At 45.8% G+C, this 21,349-nt stretch overlaps 1 protein-coding gene across 3 annotated transcripts in view; it reads right to left on the bottom strand.

Annotated features, from left to right (window-relative positions):
• Positions 1-137: 137 nt before the first annotated feature.
• The window catches only part of LOC107385971 (cytosolic 10-formyltetrahydrofolate dehydrogenase), an 80,809-nt gene continuing 59,597 nt past the window's right edge, over positions 138-21,349 (bottom strand). For 2 of the 3 annotated variants that reach the window (XM_070549135.1, XM_070549137.1), the window contains 9 exons: positions 19,784-19,889; positions 19,623-19,710; positions 19,417-19,510; positions 19,120-19,219; positions 14,935-15,033; positions 14,653-14,818; positions 14,462-14,567; positions 14,139-14,338; positions 138-424 (listed from right to left, as the gene is read on the bottom strand). In XM_070549135.1, coding sequence (XP_070405236.1) covers positions 369-424; positions 14,139-14,338; positions 14,462-14,567; positions 14,653-14,818; positions 14,935-15,033; positions 19,120-19,219; positions 19,417-19,510; positions 19,623-19,710; positions 19,784-19,889 — 1,015 coding nt within the window. In that variant the 3' untranslated portion in view covers positions 138-368. Of the gene's footprint in view, positions 425-14,138; positions 14,339-14,461; positions 14,568-14,652; positions 14,819-14,934; positions 15,034-19,119; positions 19,220-19,416; positions 19,511-19,622; positions 19,711-19,783; positions 19,890-21,349 lie in introns of those variants that run through there. The other variant, XM_070549136.1, reaches the window with a different exon arrangement.

The following is a 21,349-nucleotide window of genomic DNA, read 5'->3' as shown; positions in this document are numbered from 1 at the left end:
AGGATTCTAAGCTACGTTTTATACATCAGACGCCTGATTGTGGCCATTTGTAATGAGGGTAAATGAAGTCAACATCTTATTAAATTCATTAAATGATCAAATAAATGGAATAAAAATCAAAGGCATTGACTCTAGTGTGTGAGCTCAGTAGTTTTTATTCATCAGCAGCAAGTGTTGAGGATGTTAGGTTGTAAAACTTTTAGAAGCTGTTGAAATGATTTCCACCGTATCGTATCACCAGAATTTCACCGACACATCCCTATGAAACAGGTTAATATTAACTACTGTGTTGAGGCATGTACGGTAGTGTCACTTCCTCTGCCTCTAGTCTCCGTGCCGTCTCACTTCGCCGTCCTCTAGGGGACGAGCTAATACTCTATGGTCACCGTCTTTGTCTTCAGGTATTCACCGAGAGCCTCTTGCCCTGTTGGGTCAACACAAATACAGTCAGCATGCGTTAGCGTCCAGGTCCTTTCACTGGCTTTGTTGGTTCCTACAATGTAATGTAATGTATTTATACAAGAAACATGTCAATAAAAGCAAAATAAAAGAAATTATTTAAAGAAACAATTTTTATGTTTGAAAGTTAAATGCAGAACCAGGTCAGGCTTTAATCCAGATATATTCATCACTATAGACTGTGTGCCAGTTAGTAGACAGCCCTCTTAAAAACACGTGTTGAAGCAGTGGTTCGCTGGATTTGTTAACATGGGAAAGGTAAAAGAACATGGCCTAAGCTATATAACTCCATAGACACGATACGTTTCAAAATGTGGGACAAGAAGTCCACTCGAATTAAAAGCAGAGCCATCAAATCAAATCAAATCAAACATACTTTATTAATCCCAGAGGGAAATTAGAGTTTCAGTACACAAAATTCAGAGATCAGACATACATGGTCAAGACACATGACAAGAATTGGTGACTGTGGTCATTCGCAGCCCTGAGTCGCTCTAACTTAATAGAGAGATAAGAGGGTTACATGAGGAACTGATTCGGGAGGAGGGGAAAAAAGGCACTTCACAGCTACCCTCCCACCAGAAAAAAACACCTCACAGATATGCAACAGACTTCAGACAACACAACATAACATGAGACTCATGAGATGTGTAGACATCATCATCCCCTCAAAAAAGTCACCATCTACCCCAACAACAAACCTTGGATCACCAAGGAGCTAAAGGAAATCCTTAACAAAAAAAAGAGGATTTTCTTCACCGGTTCTGCACAGGATAAGAAAGAAGTCAACAGGGAGGTCAAGAGGGCCATTAAAGCTGCTAAACTGAAATATAAAAACAATGTGGAAAAAAATTTTACCACAGGGGACCTTCGCTCGGCCTGGCAGGGGCTCAAAACCATGTGAATACTGTGGTCACCGCCTCCAGAACCATCCAGGTGGAGGGCAGCAACCCCACCTCCCTCCCTGACGACCTCAACGCTTTCTACACCAGGTCTGAGACAGACCATATCACCCAGCTTGAGGAGTCCAGATCCTCACTCAAACCTGGCAGCTCTGCACTCACCTTCCAGACCGAGGACGTGGTGAGAGCCCTCAGGAGGACCAGGGAGAGCAGCTCACCCGGCCCTGACAACATCAGTAGTAGAGTTCTGAGGCGCTGTGCAGAGCAGCTAGGAAATGTGTTCCAGACTCTATTTCAACACTCACTTGACAGTCACACCGTCCCCCAGCTGTGGAAACACTCCACAGTTACCCCTGTCCCAAAAAAATGCAACCCAAAGTCTCCTAACGATCTTCGTCCTGTGGCGCTCACCTCCTTGGTGATGAAGGCCATGGAGAAGATCATAAAAGAGCACATTGTGAGAGCAACTGAGCCCCTGATGGATCCACTCCAGTTTGCTTATCGTGCACGCAGAGGCGCCGATGATGCAAAAATCTTCGTCCTGGACTCCATCCATAAACATCTGGAGCTCCCTGACTCCTCCGCCAGGCTTCTGTTTGTTGACTTTTCATCAGCATTCAACACTCTGCAGCCTCACATCCTGGCTACTAAACTTTCCTCCCAATTTCATTTGGATGACCAGTTAACCCTGTGGATACTGGACTTTTAACCAACAGGACTCAGAAAAACTCCTCCTTGAACCGTCACCTTATCGTGGTGGAGGAGTTTGAGTGCCCTAATGATCCTAGGAGCTATGTTGTCTGGGGCACTTAGTGCCCCTGGTAGGGTCTCCCATGACAAATTGGTCTTAGGTGAAGGGTGAGACAAAGAACGGTTCGAAGGATCTTTCATGGCGGTTAAAACGAAGAGTCGGAGTACCCGGCCCGGAGGGTTACCGGGGTCCCACCCTGGAGCCAGGCCTGGGGTTGGGGCCCGTGAGCGAGCGCCTGGTGGCCGGGCTTTCGCCCATGGGGCCCGGCCGGGCCCAGCCCGAACCGGATACATGGGCTCGTCCAACTGTGGACCCACCACCCGCAGGAGGAACATGAAGGGTCCGGTGCAATGTGAATCGGGTGGCAGACCAAGGCGGGAGCCTTGGCGGTCCAATCCCCGGACAAGAAAACTAGTTTTTGGGACATGGAACGTCACCTCGCTGGCGGGGAAGGAGCCGGAGCTTGTGGCAGAGGTTGAGCGGTACCGGCTAGATATAGTCGGACTCACCTCGACACATTGCATTGGCTCTGGAACCCGAGACCTGGAGAGGGGTTGGACACTCTACTTTGCTGGAGTTGCTCCGGGTGAGAGGCGGAGGGCTGGGGTTGGCTTTTTGTTAGCCCCGAGACTCTCTGCCTGTGTGTTGGGGTTTACCCCGGGGGACAAGAGGGTAGCTTCCTTGCGCCTTCGGGTCGGGGAACGGGTCCTGACTGTTGTTTGTGCTTATGGGCCAAATATCAGTTCAGAGTACCCACCCTTTTTGGAGTCCCTGGGACGAGTGCTAGATAGTGCTCCATCAGGGGACTCCATTGTCCTGCTGGGGGACTTCAATGCTCACGTGGGCAATGACAGCTTGACCTGGAGGGGTGTGATTGGGAGGAACGGCCCACCTAATCTGAACTTGAGCGGTGTTTTGTTATTGGACTTCTGTGCAAGCCGCAGTTTGGCCATAACGAAAACCATGTTCGAACATAAGGATGCCCACCGGTACACTTGGTACCAGGGCAGCCTAGGTCACAGGTCGATGATAGATTTTGTAGTCGTATCATCTGACCTGCGGCCGTATGTTTTGGACACCCGAGTGAAGAGAGGGGCGGAGCTGTCAACTGATCACCACCTGGTGGTGAGTTGGATCAGATGGCAAGGGAACATGCCGCGTAGACCTGGCAGACCAAAACGCATAGTGAGGGTCTGCTGGGAACGCCTGGCAGAAGAACCTGTCAAGACGGTCTTCAACTCCCACCTCCGGCAGAGCTTTGACCACGTCCCGAGAGCAGTGGGGGACATTGAGTCCGAGTGGGCCTTGTTCCACGCTGCAATTGTCGAGGCGGCTGTTGCTAGCTGTGGTCGTAAGGTGGCCGGTGCCAGTCGTGATGGCAACCCCCGTACCCGCTGGTGGACACCAGAGGTTCGGGGAGCCGTCAAGCTGAAGAAGGAGGCCTACAGGGCGTGGCTGGTCAGTGGGTCTCCGGAGGCAGCAGACAGGTACCGGATAGCCAAGCGGGGTGCAGCAGTGGCAGTTGCCGAGGCAAAATCTCGGGCGTGGGAGGAGTTTGGTGAGGCCATGGAGAAAGACTATCGATCGGCTCCAAAGAGGTTCTGGCAAACTGTCCGGCGCCTCAGGAGAGGAAGGCAGCAACTCGCTCACACTGTTTACAGTGGGGATGGGGAGCTGCTGACGTCAACTGAGGCTATAGTCGGACGGTGGAAGGAATACTTTGAGGAGCTCCTCAATCCCACCAATGCGCATTCCGAGGAGGAACCAGAGCTGGGAGGCCTGGGGATGGACTGTCCGATCTCGGGGGCAGAAGTTGCTGAGGTAGTCAAACAACTACACAGCGGCGGAGCCCCGGGGGCGGATGAGGTTCGTCCTGGGTATCTCAAGGCTATGGATGTTGTAGGGCTGTCATGGTTGACACGTCTCTACAACATTGCGTGGTCATCGGGGGCAGTTCCTAGGGAGTGGCAGACCGGGGTGGTGGTCCCCATCTTTAAGAAGGGTGACCTGAGGGTGTGTTCCAACTATAGGGGGATCACACTCCTCAGCCTCCCTGGAAAGGTCTACTCCAAGGTACTGGAGAGGAGGGTCCGATCGATAGTTGAATCTCAGATAGAGGAGGAGCAATGTGGTTTTCGTCCTGGCCGTGGAACTGTGGACCAGCTCTATACCCTTGCAAGGGTGATGGAGGGGGCATGGGAGTTTGCCCAACCAATTCACATGTGCTTTGTGGATTTGGAGAAGGCTTATGACCGTGTCCCCAGGGGCACCCTGTGGGGGACGCTCCAGGAGTATGGGGTGGGTGGCTTTCTGTTAAGGGCCATTCAGTCCCTTTACCAGAGGAGCGTGAGTTTGGTCCGCATAGCCGGTAGTAAGTCGGACCTGTTCCCAGTGAGGGTTGGACTCCGCCAGGGCTGCCCTTTGTCACCGGTTCTGTTCATCACTTTTATGGACAGAATTTCTAGACGCAGCCGTGGTGTGGAGTGTGTCGAGTTTGGTGGCAGGAGAATCTCGTCTCTGCTTTTTGCGGATGATGTGGTCCTCCTAGCTTCATCCAGCTCTGACCTTCAGCTCTTGCTGGGTAGGTTCGCGGCTGAATGTGAAGCGGCTGGGATGAGGATCAGCACCTCCAAATCTGAGACCATGGTTCTCGACCGGAAAAGGGTGGCTTGCCACCTCCGGGTCGGGGGAGAGGTCCTACCTCAAGTGGAGGAGTTTAAGTATCTCGGGGTCTTGTTCACGAGTGAGGGTAGGAGGGATCGGGAGATCGACAGGCGGATTGGTTCGGCGTCTGCAGTGATGCGGACGCTGAGCCGATCTGTCGTGGGGAAGAGGGAGCTGAGCCAGAAAGCCAGGCTCTCGATTTACCGGTCGATCTACGTCCCAATCCTCACCTATGGTCATGAGCTTTGGGTAATGACCGAAAGAACGAGATCGCGGATACAAGCGGCCAAAATGAGTTTCCTCCGTAGGGTGGCCGGGCTCAGCCTTAGAGATAGGGTGAGGAGCTCGGACATTCGGGAGGGACTCGGAGTAGAACCGCTGCTCCTCCGGATCGAAAGGAGCCAGTTGAGGTGGTTTGGGCATCTGGTCAGGATGCCTCCTGGACGCCTCCCCGGGGAGGTGTTTCGGGCATGTCCTGCCGGCAGAAGGCCCCCGGGTCGACCCAGGACACGTTGGAGAGGTTACATCTCCAATCTGGTCCGGGAACGCCTTGGGGTCCTGCCGGAGGAGCTGGTGGACAAGGCCGGGGAGAGGACGGCCTGGAGCTCCCTAGTTGGGATGCTGCCCCCGCGACCCGGACCCGGATAAGCGGAGGAAGACGACGAGGACTCAGAAAGTTCGGGTCAGCAACTGTCCCTCCGGTCTCCGTTCCACCTCCACCGGCTCCCCCCAGGGCCGTGTGCTCTCCCCCCTGCTCTACATCCTCTACACCGACGACTGCAGATCCACACATCCCAACTGTCACCTGGTGAAATATGCTGATGATACAGTCCTCCTGTCACTGCTGTCAGGCTCCTCACAACACCACGGACCTGATCTTCAGGAGTTTGTAGAGTGGTGTGACAACTCCAAACTTGAACTGAATGTGAGCAAAACCAAAGACATGGTGGTGACCTTCTGCAGGAGGCAGAGGGATCCGGCTGCTTCAGTAACCACCATTATCCACGGGAACCCAGTGGAGGTAGTGGAGGAGTACAAGTATCTGGGAACCACCTTTGACAACCTCCTGAAATTCTCTGCTAACACAGAGGAGATTCTCAGGAAGTGCCACCAACGGCTATATCTCCTGAGGAAGCTCAACTCCTTTGGAGTCAGCTCCTCAGTCATGATGACTTTTTACTGTGCCTTCCTGGAAAGCATCATGACCTTCTCCATCACTTGCTGGTTCTACTCCCTTAAGGTTGGTTTATGCTTGACGCGTCCACGAGGTCCGCACGGCTCCGCGCGGAAAAGTTGCGTCATTTTAACAACCACGCCTCTTCTCCGCACAGCCCAGAATTTCCGCAACGCGCACCTCGGAAAATTTCTAACCACGCGGACGGACGGACGCGGAAAAACATGGCGGACCGGCAAGAACTAGTATGGCAGAGGTTCGTAAACACAGACATTAGTATGATTCAGATCTCAGAGATCACCGTGATCAACATGTTGTTAATAATTCTTGGAGAGAAATAGCTCGCGCTGTCGGAAAAGACGAGAACGCTGTTAAAAAAATGCTGGAATGCCATGTTGTAAACAGTCATTTCTACTTCTACTGTGGTGTAGTGTTGGATACATGCCGTAGAGCTCCATGCTGCCCCCTACAGTTTGGGAGAATATTGGCTCACCGCAGGGACAAGCCGCACGAACCATAAACGCTGCGAGTTGTGAAGCGCGTTCCATCCGCGAGCCGCATCACCAAGTGGAAAGTAAATGCGTCTAGCATAAACCAAGCTTTAGCCTCCAGAACAGGAACAGACTGCAGCACACTGCATCAGTGACTACGTTTACATGCAGCCAATATCCGGGTTATGATCGGGTTAAGGTCGGGATTCGGGTTTCTGAGTTGATCAGAATAACACGTTTACAAGCATGAATAGAAAGAGTTACCCCTAACTTGCATAACCTGATTTAAATGCGGACGTTGGGGTAGCGTCAGGACGTATGGACTACGTCCAGACGCAATATGCGTCATTTCCGGTTCTTCTCGTTCCGGTATCCGTGAAAACAACAACATGTTTCCCAGTTCGGAAGAGATAGCGACCGCGTTTATTTGCGCTTTAGTTTCCTTGTCACTCAAAGTGTGGTGCTGTGCCGCGACTCGCCATGTTGCTCCCAACTTGTTGTTTACTTCCGGAGTTCTGGCGCATACAAGACGTCTCGCTACTCAAAAGACCAAGATTCCTTGCGAACAGAGCATGCGCAGAACACACGCTTTGATGGGGATATCCCGATGTGCGTTTACACGACTAAAACATTCGGGTTAGAAAAGGGTTACCCCAGGTGTAGTAACCGGGATATGAGCATATCCGGGTTTTTGGCGGTGTTTACATGGACCTGCGGAACCGGGTTATTGTGAATATTCGGGTTTTAAAAGGGTTACTGGCTGCATGTAAACACACTGTGTGCTCCAAAATTGTTGGCCTGCCTGTCAGAACTCTTGCTCAGGTTTTCTATCAACAAGCCCTGAGACAGGCAGCCAAAATCCTCCATAACCCCTCTCACTTTCTTCACCCTGCATTTCAATGGCTCCCCTCTGGGCGACGCCTATGCTGCATTTCCTGTAAGACTGAGAGGAGAAGAGCCACCTTTGTCCCCAAAGCCATTCTGCTCTTTAACTCCAGCAGATAAGATAAGACCATCCCCAGATAAACCTTCTCCTTGGGCTCTCCATATATTTAACTTTTATACAGACGACACTTTAGTCACTTTATTCACTTACTCAGTGTTTTTGGCATATTTTACTGTTTTATCCTTCTTCTTGCTGCTTTATTACTTCCTTATTGCCTATTTATTCAATGTTTGTATGTCCGACATCATGCTGCTCTGCTGTTATTATTATTATTATTTTTTAATTGCCCCTCAGGGATAAATAAAGTTTTCTGATTCTGACTCCAATAGGAAGGTGGGGGTGGGGGGCTGGGATCCTGTTTCCCCCAGCGAGAGCAGCCATCTACGGCGCTCAGCCACTGTAGCCACAGGTGGGAGGGAGATCTTGGGAGAAGCCCAGAGCACATTGACTCCTGCAGGTTGATGACCTTGCCAGGCTGAAGTCCACCATTCCGAAGGGGGGGGGGGGGGGGGGGGGGGTCGGGTTTTCACGGCATCTGTCTGCATTCCTTCGTGGGGTTTTTTTAGTTGCTTGCAGCTCAAGGCTACCAGGGCGTCAGATTCAGATAACAAGAATTTGTTTGGGTCAGGCTGGGATAATTGTCCTCTCTGCCTTCAGTCTTTAAACTGATCATTTCCAGTCCTTCAGTGAAGCCAATTTTGGGTTTTAAACTTGTCCATCCCGTCCGGTGACTCTCTCCGAGATGACATCCATTTTGCACACTAATATCGGTATTGCAGCTAGAACACTGTCCATCTTACGATTCACCTCGAGTAACGTCTCAGTCTGAGAAGTCTCCACACGGACGGTGCTTTCCGTGGGTGCAGGTCGCCCTCCAATCGCTCGCGTCTCCCCAAATTTCCAGAAAACCAGATATCCTCCCACTCCAATCAGGAGAAATCCAGTGATCATCAGACCAAATATCCACACGTCTTCGATGTCCTCAATGGACAGCTGGGATTGACATATGATCTTCCATTCCCTCCAGGAATCCAAAATATATCCCACCGGGTGCGTCCCCTGTGGACACGTGGGAGCCCCCTGCTCCGTTCTCATTGTTGAAAAAAATCTTATCAATCGTGTTGAATGACCAATTTATCAAATCTATGGGTAAAAATAGGGTTTTCAGAAGAAATGCAGAGAAGCGCTCTGTGGGCAGACAGGACAAAGAGCCTTGGGGAAAAAAGATAAGGGAGCAAAAAGAGAAGTGTCTGTACTCTGCGAGTGCCAGGAAGAGATCATGCCAGCTTGACTGGTCCCGAGTGCTTCTGTTGGCACAGCTCACCCTGTCAGGTCATCTATTCAGATGCATCACTTTATCAAATAAAACCAAGGAACATTTGTAGCTTTCACCTTTTCAGATAATCGCTTCATCATGGTTACATGCTCACAGAGAACCGCTGGTAGAACTGGTGTGTGCACAGACAACACCTGTAGTATTTTCCAGTTGAGTGTTTAGGAATGAAACATGTGCAGTGGGAAGGAGAACACGCCTGTGGACATGTTTTACAGGAAAAGTGGAGATGACTGCAGTATTACAGCAGATGGATTTCACGTAGCATAGCATCCAAACCCTTTTATTACCCGACTGTATTCTCATGATTGTGGGTGCCTTATCAGTACAACTACTGCTTTGTGTAAACATGAAGTGAGGAATGGACCAACTGCTGCTCTCAGGGATGAGCCGGTGGTCTAACACATCAATCAATCAATCAATCAATCAATCAATCAATCAATCAATCAATCAATCAATCAATCAACCAATCAATCAATCAATCATCAACCAATCAATCAATCAATCAATCAATCAACCAATCAATCAACCGATCGATCAATTTTATTTGTAGAGCACCTTCCACAATGTTATCAGAAGCCCAAGGTGCTGAACAGCATCATCATAAGAACATTCCCAGTACCTGGGCATAAAAGCAAGATAAAATCATAAAATAACAAGCAAGCAATATTACAAATACAGAGAGATAACGTAATAAGACTAATCAATTAAAAACATATGGTGGACAAAATAAGATCAAGCATCCTGGTCAAAAAGAAGAAGTATTAAAAACCATAATGTCAGGGCAATTCAAAGAACCCTAGCGCTGAAAAGCAATCAAATGAAAATGAGTCTTTAGACGAGAATTAAAGACTTTAAGGGACGGTGCCTGCCTAATGCTCAATGGCAATTCATTCCACAGAGTTGGAGCCAAAACAGAAAATGCACAATAACCCCTCGATCGCTATTTCGACCGGGGGACCACCAGACGTCCCTGCTCGGCTGAGCGAAGAGAGCGAGATGGAGCATACCTGTGCAAAAGTGCAGTAATGTAAGAGGGGGCACTGCCCTGGACGGCCTTATAAAAGAGAGTTAAGATTTTAAATTTTGCTCGGTATTGCACCGGGAGCCAGTGCAGAGTAAACAGCACTAGGGTAATGTGATCTCAACATCTAGTACCTGTCAGGAACATAGCCACTGAGTTCTGTACAAATTGGAGCTGTGCAACCGTGCACTGGGCCTGACCAGCATACAGTTACAGTAGTCCAGACGGGATAGGACGAAAGCATGCAACACAGATTCCAGATGAGCTCTGGACAGTAGAGGCCTGATCCTGGATAGTCTTTTCAGGTAAAAAAAAAACAGGACCTCACCACCGTATTTACGTGAGTGTCAAGATTAAGTGAGGAGTCAGTTTTTATCCCCAAATTACTGACTATTTTCTTTTCATAGGGGTCAATGGGCCAAGGTCAATATCAGCACCTGAGCCATTTCTTCTGCCAGGACTAAGTACTATGACTTCCGTTTTGCTCTCATTTAGGTGCAAAAATTAGAAGCCATCCGACATTTTATGTCCTTCAAACAGTCCAATAAAGGATAAACAGATCTATCCTCCCCACGACGAAGAGGGAGATAGATCTGGCAGTCATCAGCAAAAAAATGAAATTTCACATTATGTTTATGTATTTAGCAGACGCTTTTGTCCAAAGCAACTTACAAGTGATAATTGGCATTTTGCCCTTGAGGCTAACAACAACAATAACAACAACAACGTTGACATCAGTCATGGAGAGTAGGGAACAAGGAGTGGACAGTAGAGAGGGGGGATGGGTGCAGGCAAGGTGCTAGTTCAAAAGATGCTCTCTGAAGAGCGGGGTCTTCAGGAGTTTCTTGAAAATTGAAAAGGAAGCCGCTGCTCTGGTAGTGCTTGGAAGGTAATTCCACATTTGTGGAACGATGCATGCGAAAAGTCTGGATGGTCCTGAGCGTGGTGTAGGCACTGCTAGCCGACGATCCTGTGATGACCGGAGCGGCCGGGCCGAGACGTAAGCCTTTGCAAGAGGATTCAGGTAGATGGGAGCCGTACCGTCTCGGACTTTGTATGCTAGTGTTAGCAATTTGAATTTGATGTGTGCTGCTAGCGGTAGCCAGTGGAGCTCAATGAACAGAGGGGTGACGTGTGCTCTTTTAGGCTGATTGAAGACCAGACACGCCGCTGCATTCTGGACCATTTGAAGAGGTCTCACAGAACAGCCTGGAAGACCAGTTAGAAGGGCATTACAGTAATCGAGGCGGGAGATGACAGTAGATTGCACCAGGAGCTGGGTGGCATGTTGTGTTAGGTATGGTCTGATCTTTCGTATGTTATACAGCGCAAAGCGGCATGAACGGGCAACAGAGGCAACATGATCTTTAAAGGTCTGGTGTTCATCAATCACAACACCCAGATTTCGAACTGCCTTTGAAGGAGCCAGAGATAGGAAGTCATTCTGGATTGACATTATGCTGACGAAGGAGGACTCCAAGAGGAAGCAAATACACTGCAAATAGGAGAGGAGCAAGGACAGAGCCCTGTGGCACACCCCAACGAAGTCTCACGCAGGGTGACGTCACCTCACCCATCTGAACACTAAATGTCCTGTCATGAAGGTAGGAGCGAAGCCATTGGAGGGCCTGCCCAGTTCTCCCCACCCAATGCTGTAGTCGGTCCAGAAGGACTTCGTGGTCGACTATATCAAAAGCTGCAGATAAGTCCAGCAATAGTAGGACGACATCGTTATCCATGTCACAGGCTAAAAACGTGTCATTAAAAACCATTAAAAGAGCAGATTCAGTGCGGTGACCTGCCCTGAACCCTGACTGAAAGGTCTCCCATAAATCATTTGTGTCCATAAAGGCAATCAATTGTGAATACACGACCTTCTCCAGCAGTTTGGAAAGAAAAGGGAGTTTTGAGATGGGCCTGTAATTAGCTAAGTTTGTCACATCCAGCCCCGGCTTTTTTAACAAAGGATGAATAACAGCCTTCTTAAACGAGGACGGAACCATACTAGAAGTAAGACTGCCATTTATGATTGCCAAAAGCAAAGGGCCTATCACTGGAAAGAGTTCTTTATAAATTCTAGGGGACAGCACATCACAAGGAGAGCCAGATGGTTTAAGCTGAGCAACCAGTTTTTCCAAGTCCGATAAGGATACAGGCTCAAATGTTTCCAGTGTAGCCTGGAAACTAGCCTCTGGGAGTAGAGAGTCTGGTGGTGAGTTTGTAATGGCAGCTTGAATAGCTGTAACCTTATCAACAAAAAAGTGAAGAAAGTCATTACAATTTTCAACTGTGGGAGGCAAAGAACTAGAATCAGAGAACTCAAGTAGCGAATTTACTACAGAAAAAAGAGTGTGTGGATCATGAGAATTTTTTTCCACGATATCAGCAAAGAACTTCACCCTTGCTTCCTAAAGAGTTTGCTGATAGTTAAACAAAGATTCTCTGAATATCACACATGATGTAAGACTCAACACCACCTTGTGAATCAGTCTCTAATATGCATAAATTGTCATGTTCTGTGTCTCTTTGTGTTCCTCATGTGTCTCCTGTTTGCAGCCCTCCAGATCATTCCTCCCAAGTCCTGTGTTCCTTCAGTCATCCCCAGCTCCTCCAGGTGTCCCTTCACGTTCGGTGTCCTTGTAGCTCCAGCCCTTTTTTTCCCCAGCTCCCTCCTGGTTTTCTTCATGCTCTCTTAGTCTCCCCACCATATTTCTATAGGTCTATTATTTCAGTTTTGTGTGTGTGTGTGTGTGTGTGTGTGTGTATGTCTTTCTCCAGCTAGGTGTGTAGGTGTGTGTGTTGTGTGTGTTGTGTGTGTGTGTGTGTGTGTGTGTGTGTGTTTGTGTTTGTGTGTATGTCCTTCTCCAGCTAGGTGTGTGTGTGTGTGTATCCTTCCCCAGTCAGGTCTGGTGTCCTCCCCTGCTCCTTCCTGCTCCTCCCTGATTAGTTATTGCTTTCACCTGGTTCTCTCCCCACACACCTGCAGCTCATCTGCCTCCCATTATGCCCCAGTGTATAAAGCCCTGTCTGTGTCTCATTGTCTTGTCGGTCCATTGTGTTTTGTGTCAGCGTTGTTTTGTGCTCTATGTGAGCTTTTGCACCTTGTCTCCAGGTTTTGTGCTCTATGTTGAGCTTTCGTCCTCCTTGTATTCAGGACTTTGGTTTTTGGCTTCCTGCCGTTTTGGATTTTTGGTTCCTCATCCTAATAAAAAGGATTTTACCTTCAAACCGCTCCTGCCTCGTATCATCTGGGGTTTTCTGCATCTTGGGTCCTAATCTCCTCCTAACTCTCAACGTGACATAAATACACAGATTTATCACAAAAAACCCATTTCTACTGTAAGTGCCACTACTTAGTGTCTTCTAGTCTCTGTAGAATCAGTGCTGGCTCAACAAGGCACACTTTTCTTGGATTTTTATAATTTGTTAATTGTTAATTTATTTTCTCACTCAGCAGTTTCATTCATCATTCATGCAAAATACAATCATCAACAGTCTCCTAAGTGAAAAAAGGGGGAGGAAGAAGAAGTCTTATATGACCTACCCCTTTCTACTTCATACAATATAATTTACAGAATGGCCTTATACACAGATCAAAGTATAGAACTTCCTTGTCTTTGTAAACAAAATCACAATAAAACTTATCAATATACTTATTCAATATTTACTTATCAATCATACGATTCCATGATTTTTTCTTTATATAGTCTCTTAAATTGATCGGTAGTTAAACATTTTTTCAGGTCATAATCCAGATTGTTCCATAATTTTACTCCATATACTGAAATACACATTTGCTTTAATGTTGTTCGTAAAAAAACTCTTTTAAACTCAGGCTTCTTTCTGTTTTTCCATCATTTGAAATCAAAACAAAAAACTTCTGTAGCTTCACTGGCAGTAACCTCTTTTTTTGCCCTGAACATAATTAGTAAAGTTTTCAAATTAACCAAATCCCTGAATTTCATAATTTTTGATTCAATAAAAAGTCTATTGGTATGTTCTCTAGCATCTACTTTATATATAATTCTCATAGCTATGTGTTGCCCCAAACCTCTATACAATAAGTCAAGTATGGAACAATAATGAATAATATAATATATGAAGTGTTGATGACTCCAAAATACTTTTTACTTTATTTAAAAGTCCAATACTTTTACACAGTTTTTGTTTAATATATTTTATAAGGGGTTTCCAATTTAACTAAACCCAATAGGACTTACATCATGCTAGGACGTAACGACGCTGAAAGATCAGCTACAGAATGTATGGTGAAGGGAAACGATCGGCTTATTTCAAACTATAAGAAAACAGCATGCTGTTTTACATGTTTTCAAAGACTTAAACTAGAGTTTTCAACATTAAATGAATACAGCATGAGTGGGAAAACTTCTTACCCAAGTCTTTGCCAAATCCAGACTGCTTGAAGCCTCCAAAGGGAGCAGCCACATCTGTCTTGTTGTAGGTGTTAACAAAAACAGTGCCAGCTTCTAGTCTCTCACTGATGTAGAGAGCTTTGCTGATGTCCTGAGTGAAAACTCCTGATGCTAGGCCATACTCTGTGGCATTGGCCCTCCTCAGGACATCATCTACATCACTGGAGCATGTTGGGAGAAACCAGACCACTCAGAATTCAGTCACAACAGAGACACAAAGATAAGTAAAGAAACGGTAATATGAGCTACTGGCATGCTGTTAGCACCCTTGGATGTTGGCGTACCCACTCTTGAACTTGGAAATGATCATAACTGGTCCAAATGACTCTTCTTTAGCAATGTACATGTGGTCTTGGACATCGGTAAACACCGTGGGCTCGAAGAAGAAACCTGGAAGCAGGAATAAACATGGTTTTGATTCATTCATCCATAGTTCATCATGGATCCCCCATGTTTGCTGCTCCAGCTGCTTCACCTGGGCGCTGCACTTGCTTGCCTCCACAGACTAGAGTGGCTCCCTCTTTTACACCAATCTGACAATATTCCACCAATTTGTCCAGATGTGCTTTGTGATTCTGAGGGCCGTGGTCTGTGGAGCGGTCCAAAGGATCACCAATCTTCATCTTTTTGACCTCTTCAACCTGGGATTAAAGGCGAGATGACTACTGGACTTTACACAGTTCTGCATTGGCCTGTTTTTTCTTATTTTACAGGCAGATCTTTGACAGGATGAGACAAAAGGTGTCATGATTTTTACCACTTTGACTAAAAACTGGTCATGGATGGAGTCCTCCACAAACAGCCTGCCAGCAGCGATGCAGTTCTCTCCTTTATTGAAGAACACCGAGCTCATGCCCTAAAACACAGACAACAAACACATTTTACACTAGAAAAGTTCTCCAACGTCTCCAAAAACTCCACAACGCTTCTGTTTATCAGCAAACTTTCTTATGACTGAGGGGATGATGAAACCTGATTTCCTGTTGCACAGACAGAGGTTTCCGAATCATGACAGAGGAGCACTCTGAGTGAGGCTAGATCACCACCATGGCACCAGTGGATCGGATCAAACCCTCAGAAAACACCCATTTGACAAAATCTAGATTAAACAAAGTTTTCTCCATCGAGGATATTTTAGCTCTTTTGAGTGGGAGACAACTGATGTGTTTACACCTGGGCCTGCCCAGTAGGAGGGCATTTATTAAAACCTCTTCAGTGAGTGAGTCCTCAAGAACTGCTAACCCAATACATACCAAACAAAACGCTATAATGTTAATAAGAATAATTCTTAAATACGTGTTGATTCTGATCTAAAATAAGACTCATTCCGTTTAATCTTCATCTAAACTGCATGTTTCTCAGCATCAGGATTATTAAAAATATGTCTGGAAGCTAGAATCCACTCACATCTCCAATATTATTAAAGCCTTTAAATGAAAAAATATGGATCATACAAATAAATACAAAACAAGCTGTTAACATGATCAGAACTATAAGTTCAGCTGTAGAGGTTCATGTTTCTGATTAACCTGTAAACTGTTAATATCAGATTTACTTTATTTGCCAAGAGAGTTCACCGGTGTTGTCTTGGCAACCATTTATATTACACTTTCAGCCATTGCTGAAAGTGCATGTGATGCCATCAGTTCAGTTGTCTCTAATCTACAAACTCAGCACCCCAATGCATTTGTGGCTATATCTGGTGATTTTAATCATGCCTCGCTCTCTGCTACACTTCCAACATTTCAACAGTTTGTAAGCTGCTCCACCAGAGAAAACAAGACATTGGATTTGTGTTATGCAAATGTAAAGAATGCATACATGTCCAAAACAAGACCTCCTCTGGGACAATCAGACCACAATCTTGTTTTTCTCTGCTCAGAATACAAACCACTTGTTCAGAGGCAACCTGTGACAAGAAGAACTGTGAGAAAATGGTCACAGGATGCTGACGAAGCCCTGCAGAGTTGTTTTGAAACCACAGATTGGATGACTCTCTGCCAAGGATATGAAGAGGACATCAATGCCATGACTTGATGTGTCACTGACTATATAAACTTCTGTGTGGACAACATCATACCCACCAGAACAGTGAGATGTTTCGCTAATAACAAACCCTGGATTACCAGTGAATTGAAGAATCTGCTAAATGAGAAAAAAGAGCCTTCAAGGAGGGAGACAGGGAATTATTGAGGAGTATACAGAAGCAAATGAAGATCAAGATCAGAGACAGCAAGGAAGCATACAGGAAGAAGCTGGAGAACAAACTACAGAGGAACAATATCAGAGATGTCTGGTCAGGGATGAAGAAGATCACAGGCTTCAAGCAGAGGAAGCATTGCACAGATGGCAGCCTGGACACAGCCAATGAACTGAACAAGTTATTCAATAGGTTCAGTTCAGGAACAAACCCAGCATCCTCCTCGCCTGTCCCCAGCCAATCAGACATCCCATCCTCCTCTGATCCAACAATTTCCTGTCACACACCAGCTCTTTTGTCCACTAACACAGTCATGGTCTCTTCTGGTTCTATAAATCTGTCTTCAACCAAGTCAGGAGATGCTGCTGCCCCATTTACCTCCCCCTCCCACCAATATGTCTCTAGAAGTCAGGTGAAGAGGCAGCTGGAGAGACTGAACAGGAACAAGGCTGCAGGTCCAGATGGTGTCAGCCCCAGAGTACTGAAGGCCTGTGCAGAGCAGCTCTGTGGGATTCTGCAGCACCTCTTCAACCTCAGCCTGGCCCAGGAGAAGGTTCCAGTCCTGTGGAAGACATCCTGCCTTGTTCCAGTTCCAAAGAAAACTCGCCCATCAGTCAATGACGACTACAGACCGGATGCCCTGACATCCCACATCATGAAGGTCCTGGAGAGACTCCTGTTGGTCCACCTGAATAAGCAAACTAGAACATATCAGGACCCGCTGCAGTTTGCTTATCGCCATGGAGTTGAAGATGCCATCATCCAGCTGCTTCAACCAACCCACTGTCATCTGGAAAAAGCAGGCAGCACTGTGAGGGTCATGTTCTTTGATTTCTCCAGTGCATTTTACACAATCCAGCCTGATGTACTTTGCCAGAAACACCAGAAGACACAGGTGGGGGCCTCAGCTATCGCCTGGATTAAAGACTACCTGACAAACAGACCACAGTTTGTGAGGCTGAAGAACTGCAGATCAAACCAGGCGATCAGTAACATTGGAGCACCACAGGGGACTGTACTCTCACCATTTCTTTTCACCCTGTACACCTCAGACTTCCAGTACAAATCAGAGACCTGTCATCTACAGAAATACTCAGATGACTCTGCAGTTGCCGGGTGTATCAGAGATGGACAGGAAGCTGAGTACAGAGAGCTGGTGGATCGCTTTGTGGCATGGTGTGGAAACAATCATCTGACCTTGAACGTGAACAAAACAAAGGAGATGATTTTAGACTTCAGAAGAAACAGGGTGGAGTCAAACACTGTTTCCATCATGGGAGAAGAAGTGGAGGTGGTTGAGGAATACAAACACCTTGGAGTTCACCTGGACAACAGACTGGACTGGAGAAAGAACAGCGAAGCTGTTTACAAGAAGGGACACAGCAGACTGCACTTTTTGAGGACGCTTAGGTTCTTCAATGTCTGTAGCAAGATGCTGCAGATCTTCTACAAGTCTGTTGTTGAGAGTGTAATCTCTTCAGCCATCGTCTGTTGGGGCAGCAGCATCAGAAGCAGGGACCTGAAAAGGCTCAACAGCCTAATGAAAAAGGCTGGTTCTGTTCTGGGGACGACTGTGGAACCACTGGAGGAGATAATGCAAAGAAGGATTCTCCAGAGACTCAAGAAAATTATGGACAACCCTGAGCATTCTCTTCACAAGACTGTCCGACAACGGAAGAGTGTCTTCAGTCAGAGGTTTCTTCAGTTTGGCTGCAACACCGACCGCTACTGGAGATCCTTCCTGCCAACAGCCGTTGTAATATACAAGAACTCTTTGATGACTTGATTATTATTATTATTCTGAGCTACTACATCAATCAATTTCTCTCTGGGATTAATAAAGTTTTTTTTGAATTTGAATTGAATTGAACTGAATTGAATTAGAGCTTTTAAAAATCTGAAAATTTTGAGAACTATTTTCAGAAAAGAGGTCTCAGGTGGTTCTGACCCAACCCAAACAGCAGCAGGTATGAACTCCGTGATTCTCTGATTCTAACTGGGAACACTGGTTTTCCTATCAGGATTATTCCTGTCTTTTACTTTATTTCTTCTTATCTATGAGCCATCACAGGTGTTTTTAACACAGTGAACAAATTTATTTGTTCCATCCATTTTGAGCCGAAAACCTCAAATGATGCATTAACGTGACTTTTCAGAAACTAAACATGCATGCTAATCTCTGGTGCTGAACCTGTAATCTTGCATGGATTTTAGGTTTTTATCAGGGCAGATAAGGAAGTTCTCCTTCTTCTTCAAGGGACATACGACTGTGTTATATCCATGCACCATGAAGCAGCAGGTCACAGCGGTGCTTTGTCGTAATGTAGTGCGTACTCTAAACTGGCTCCTGGAAATCCTTCGTGTTACTTCTTACTTTTCATTTGCAGTCGACATGATTAGTTAGTTCACCAGGAATAATTTGTATCATGATTGAGTAATTTTAATGACTTTGCACACAAAATGCTACTTTCTGCTGTTTATGCTAAGCTAAAGCAGACAGACTGAGCTGGTTACAAAATGTTTTTTTCCTGCTTATCCAACTCTGAGGATTATAGCAGTGGAATATCCCTTTAAAACACTTTTGTATCAGAACTACATTTAGAGACGTGAACACTTCAAGTCCCCGGTGCAATCTGCAGAAAATGTGTATATTTATTTATTTATTTATTTATTTGCACATTGTGCACATGTGAGCAAGTCTTTTACTATCTAATTATTCTGAATAGAATTAAAACAACACACCATGCGTACGGCCTTGTCCATGTCACAGTCACTGCAGATGATGAGGGGGGATTTTCCTCCAAGCTCCAAAGAGACTTTCTTAATGTTGCTGACAGCACAGCTTCAAACCAAGCAAAGAGCAAATTATTAGTTATATATATATATATATATATATATATAATTTTTGGCCTGTACCTTGTGTGTGTGTGTGTGTGTGTGTGTGTGTGTGTGCGCGTGCGTGTGAAATGCAATGCTTTTAAATAACACCATTTCAGAAGAATATTTAATAACACAGCAGTAATGTTTAGTCTCTCTCACCTTTTCATGATGTGTTTACCGACTTCAGTAGAACCTGTGAAGCCCAGTTTTCGTACGTCCGGATGGTCAGACAAGCACTGCCCCACCAGAGCTCCTTTCAGAGACATACGAGTTCAGACTTCCACGTTATCGTCACATATCCAGTCCGTTTACAGTCAATGGTTTAGATTTTACTGTCTGGTGAAGCTGAAAGCTTGTTTTCTTACCTGATCCAGGTAGAATATTAATAACACCTTTAGGCAGTCCTGCTTTTGCTGCCAATTCAGCAAATTTCAGTGCTGTAAGTGGAGTCACCTGTAAACCGAGTTACATAGATGAGTGAAACAGAAGTACTACTTTAATTGTGTGTTGCACATGCAGGTCTAACCTGAGCAGGTTTGAGCACCATGGTGTTTCCAGCTGCCAGGCAGGCTGCGGCTTTCCAGGCCAGCATCATCAGGGGATAATTCCAGGGAATCACGATGGCACACACTCTGGAGGAAATGAAGGAAAGACCTTATGTCTAGTAAAGATAACACACTGCCAGGCTCTAACAGACAAACAAAAACTATAAAACTCTACAGACATGCTGGACTTTAAGAGAATGTGCTTAGTTAATCCCAGGTACATGGTTCAAGATTGTTAAAGTAACCTCAAAAACACTTAAATGCTAGTATCTGACCCTGTTCTATGAAATGTTATCTTTTACAATATGTTCTAAATTTTGACTTTCACCCTTAAACTCGTCTGTAGTACTGGAACCTGTCTCACTCTGGATCGTAAAGCATTCCAAAGAGAAAGCTCGACCACCTCTGGTTTTATACTTCGAGATTTTGTTCCAGTGACCGACGAGATCATGTTGAGACCGTTACAAACGTTAGGGATGTGCCAAAAGGAAAGTTCTAGGCCCAAACCGAAAACCAAAAATGAGGAAACCAAGGCCAAACAACCAAAAACCCAAACACCAAAAGAAATGATGTCACTAATTAGAACCATTGTTTTTATGGCTACTATGTGAACTAACCTCACTAAATACAAGGCGCTGTAATAAACCCGTTACAAAACCATGAAACTATTTATGTAACACTATAACTCTAAATAAAATGTTTCACTTGACCCACTCATGTGTATATTAATAAATTACAAATAAAAAAATTATACATTATAAATGTACTGGATTATTACAACTGAAAGGCCTGCTCAGAAACACTGCTAAATTAACCCTTTAGGCATCAAAGTCGCAATATTGCAACGAGCTTCATTGTTGGGTTGAAAGTTAGAATATGGAACATTTTATTAAAAGGTTATATTAAAAAATAATTAACATCACCCATGGGGCTTTCAGAGGTGAGCAGAATGAACGTACAAGTTCTCCTTTTAAAGCTATAATCAAAAAGATAATCAGAATTGTACACTGTTTGTTACGGCTACCAGCCTGACCAATGGCAGGAGCCAGGATCACCCAGCCCCGGTGATCAGCCTGACACCGCCCGTCCTCCTCTCTTCCAGGCTGCTGAGGAGCACAGCTGAGCTGAATCCTGCCGATTACCAACACCTGGATAAAAAGGCTGTGCCTTCAGCCGTCTGAGAGGCAGCAGTGCAGGGGTTCTGCCGTCCTCCAGGCCTCAGTTGGTTTTCAACCCCTTTGTTTGGATGAGTTTTTACTTTTAAAGTTTAAACTCTGAGTGATCCAGAGGGATCTTTTTGATGTTTGTTTAAAAAGGTTAACTTGGTTTGCTGCAACTTTATTGACACCTTCTGTTTGGTAAAGCTTTTAATATCAGTTTTTACCAGGTGTTTTTATAGTTGGTAATTTGTGTAATGTTAACCTTTAGCGCGACTCATGTTGCGAATGACCGCAGTCACCAATTCTTGTTATGTGTCTTACCCACGTATGTCTGATCTCTGAATTGTGTGTGCTGAAACTGAATTTCATTTCTCTGTATGTCCTGCA

This window comes from Nothobranchius furzeri, chromosome 3 (assembly GCF_043380555.1).
Source record: "Nothobranchius furzeri strain GRZ-AD chromosome 3, NfurGRZ-RIMD1, whole genome shotgun sequence".
NCBI lineage: Eukaryota > Metazoa > Chordata > Actinopteri > Cyprinodontiformes > Nothobranchiidae > Nothobranchius > Nothobranchius furzeri.
The sequence above is the reverse complement of the archived record's forward strand: the minus strand, read 5'-3'. Positions and strand labels throughout refer to the sequence as shown.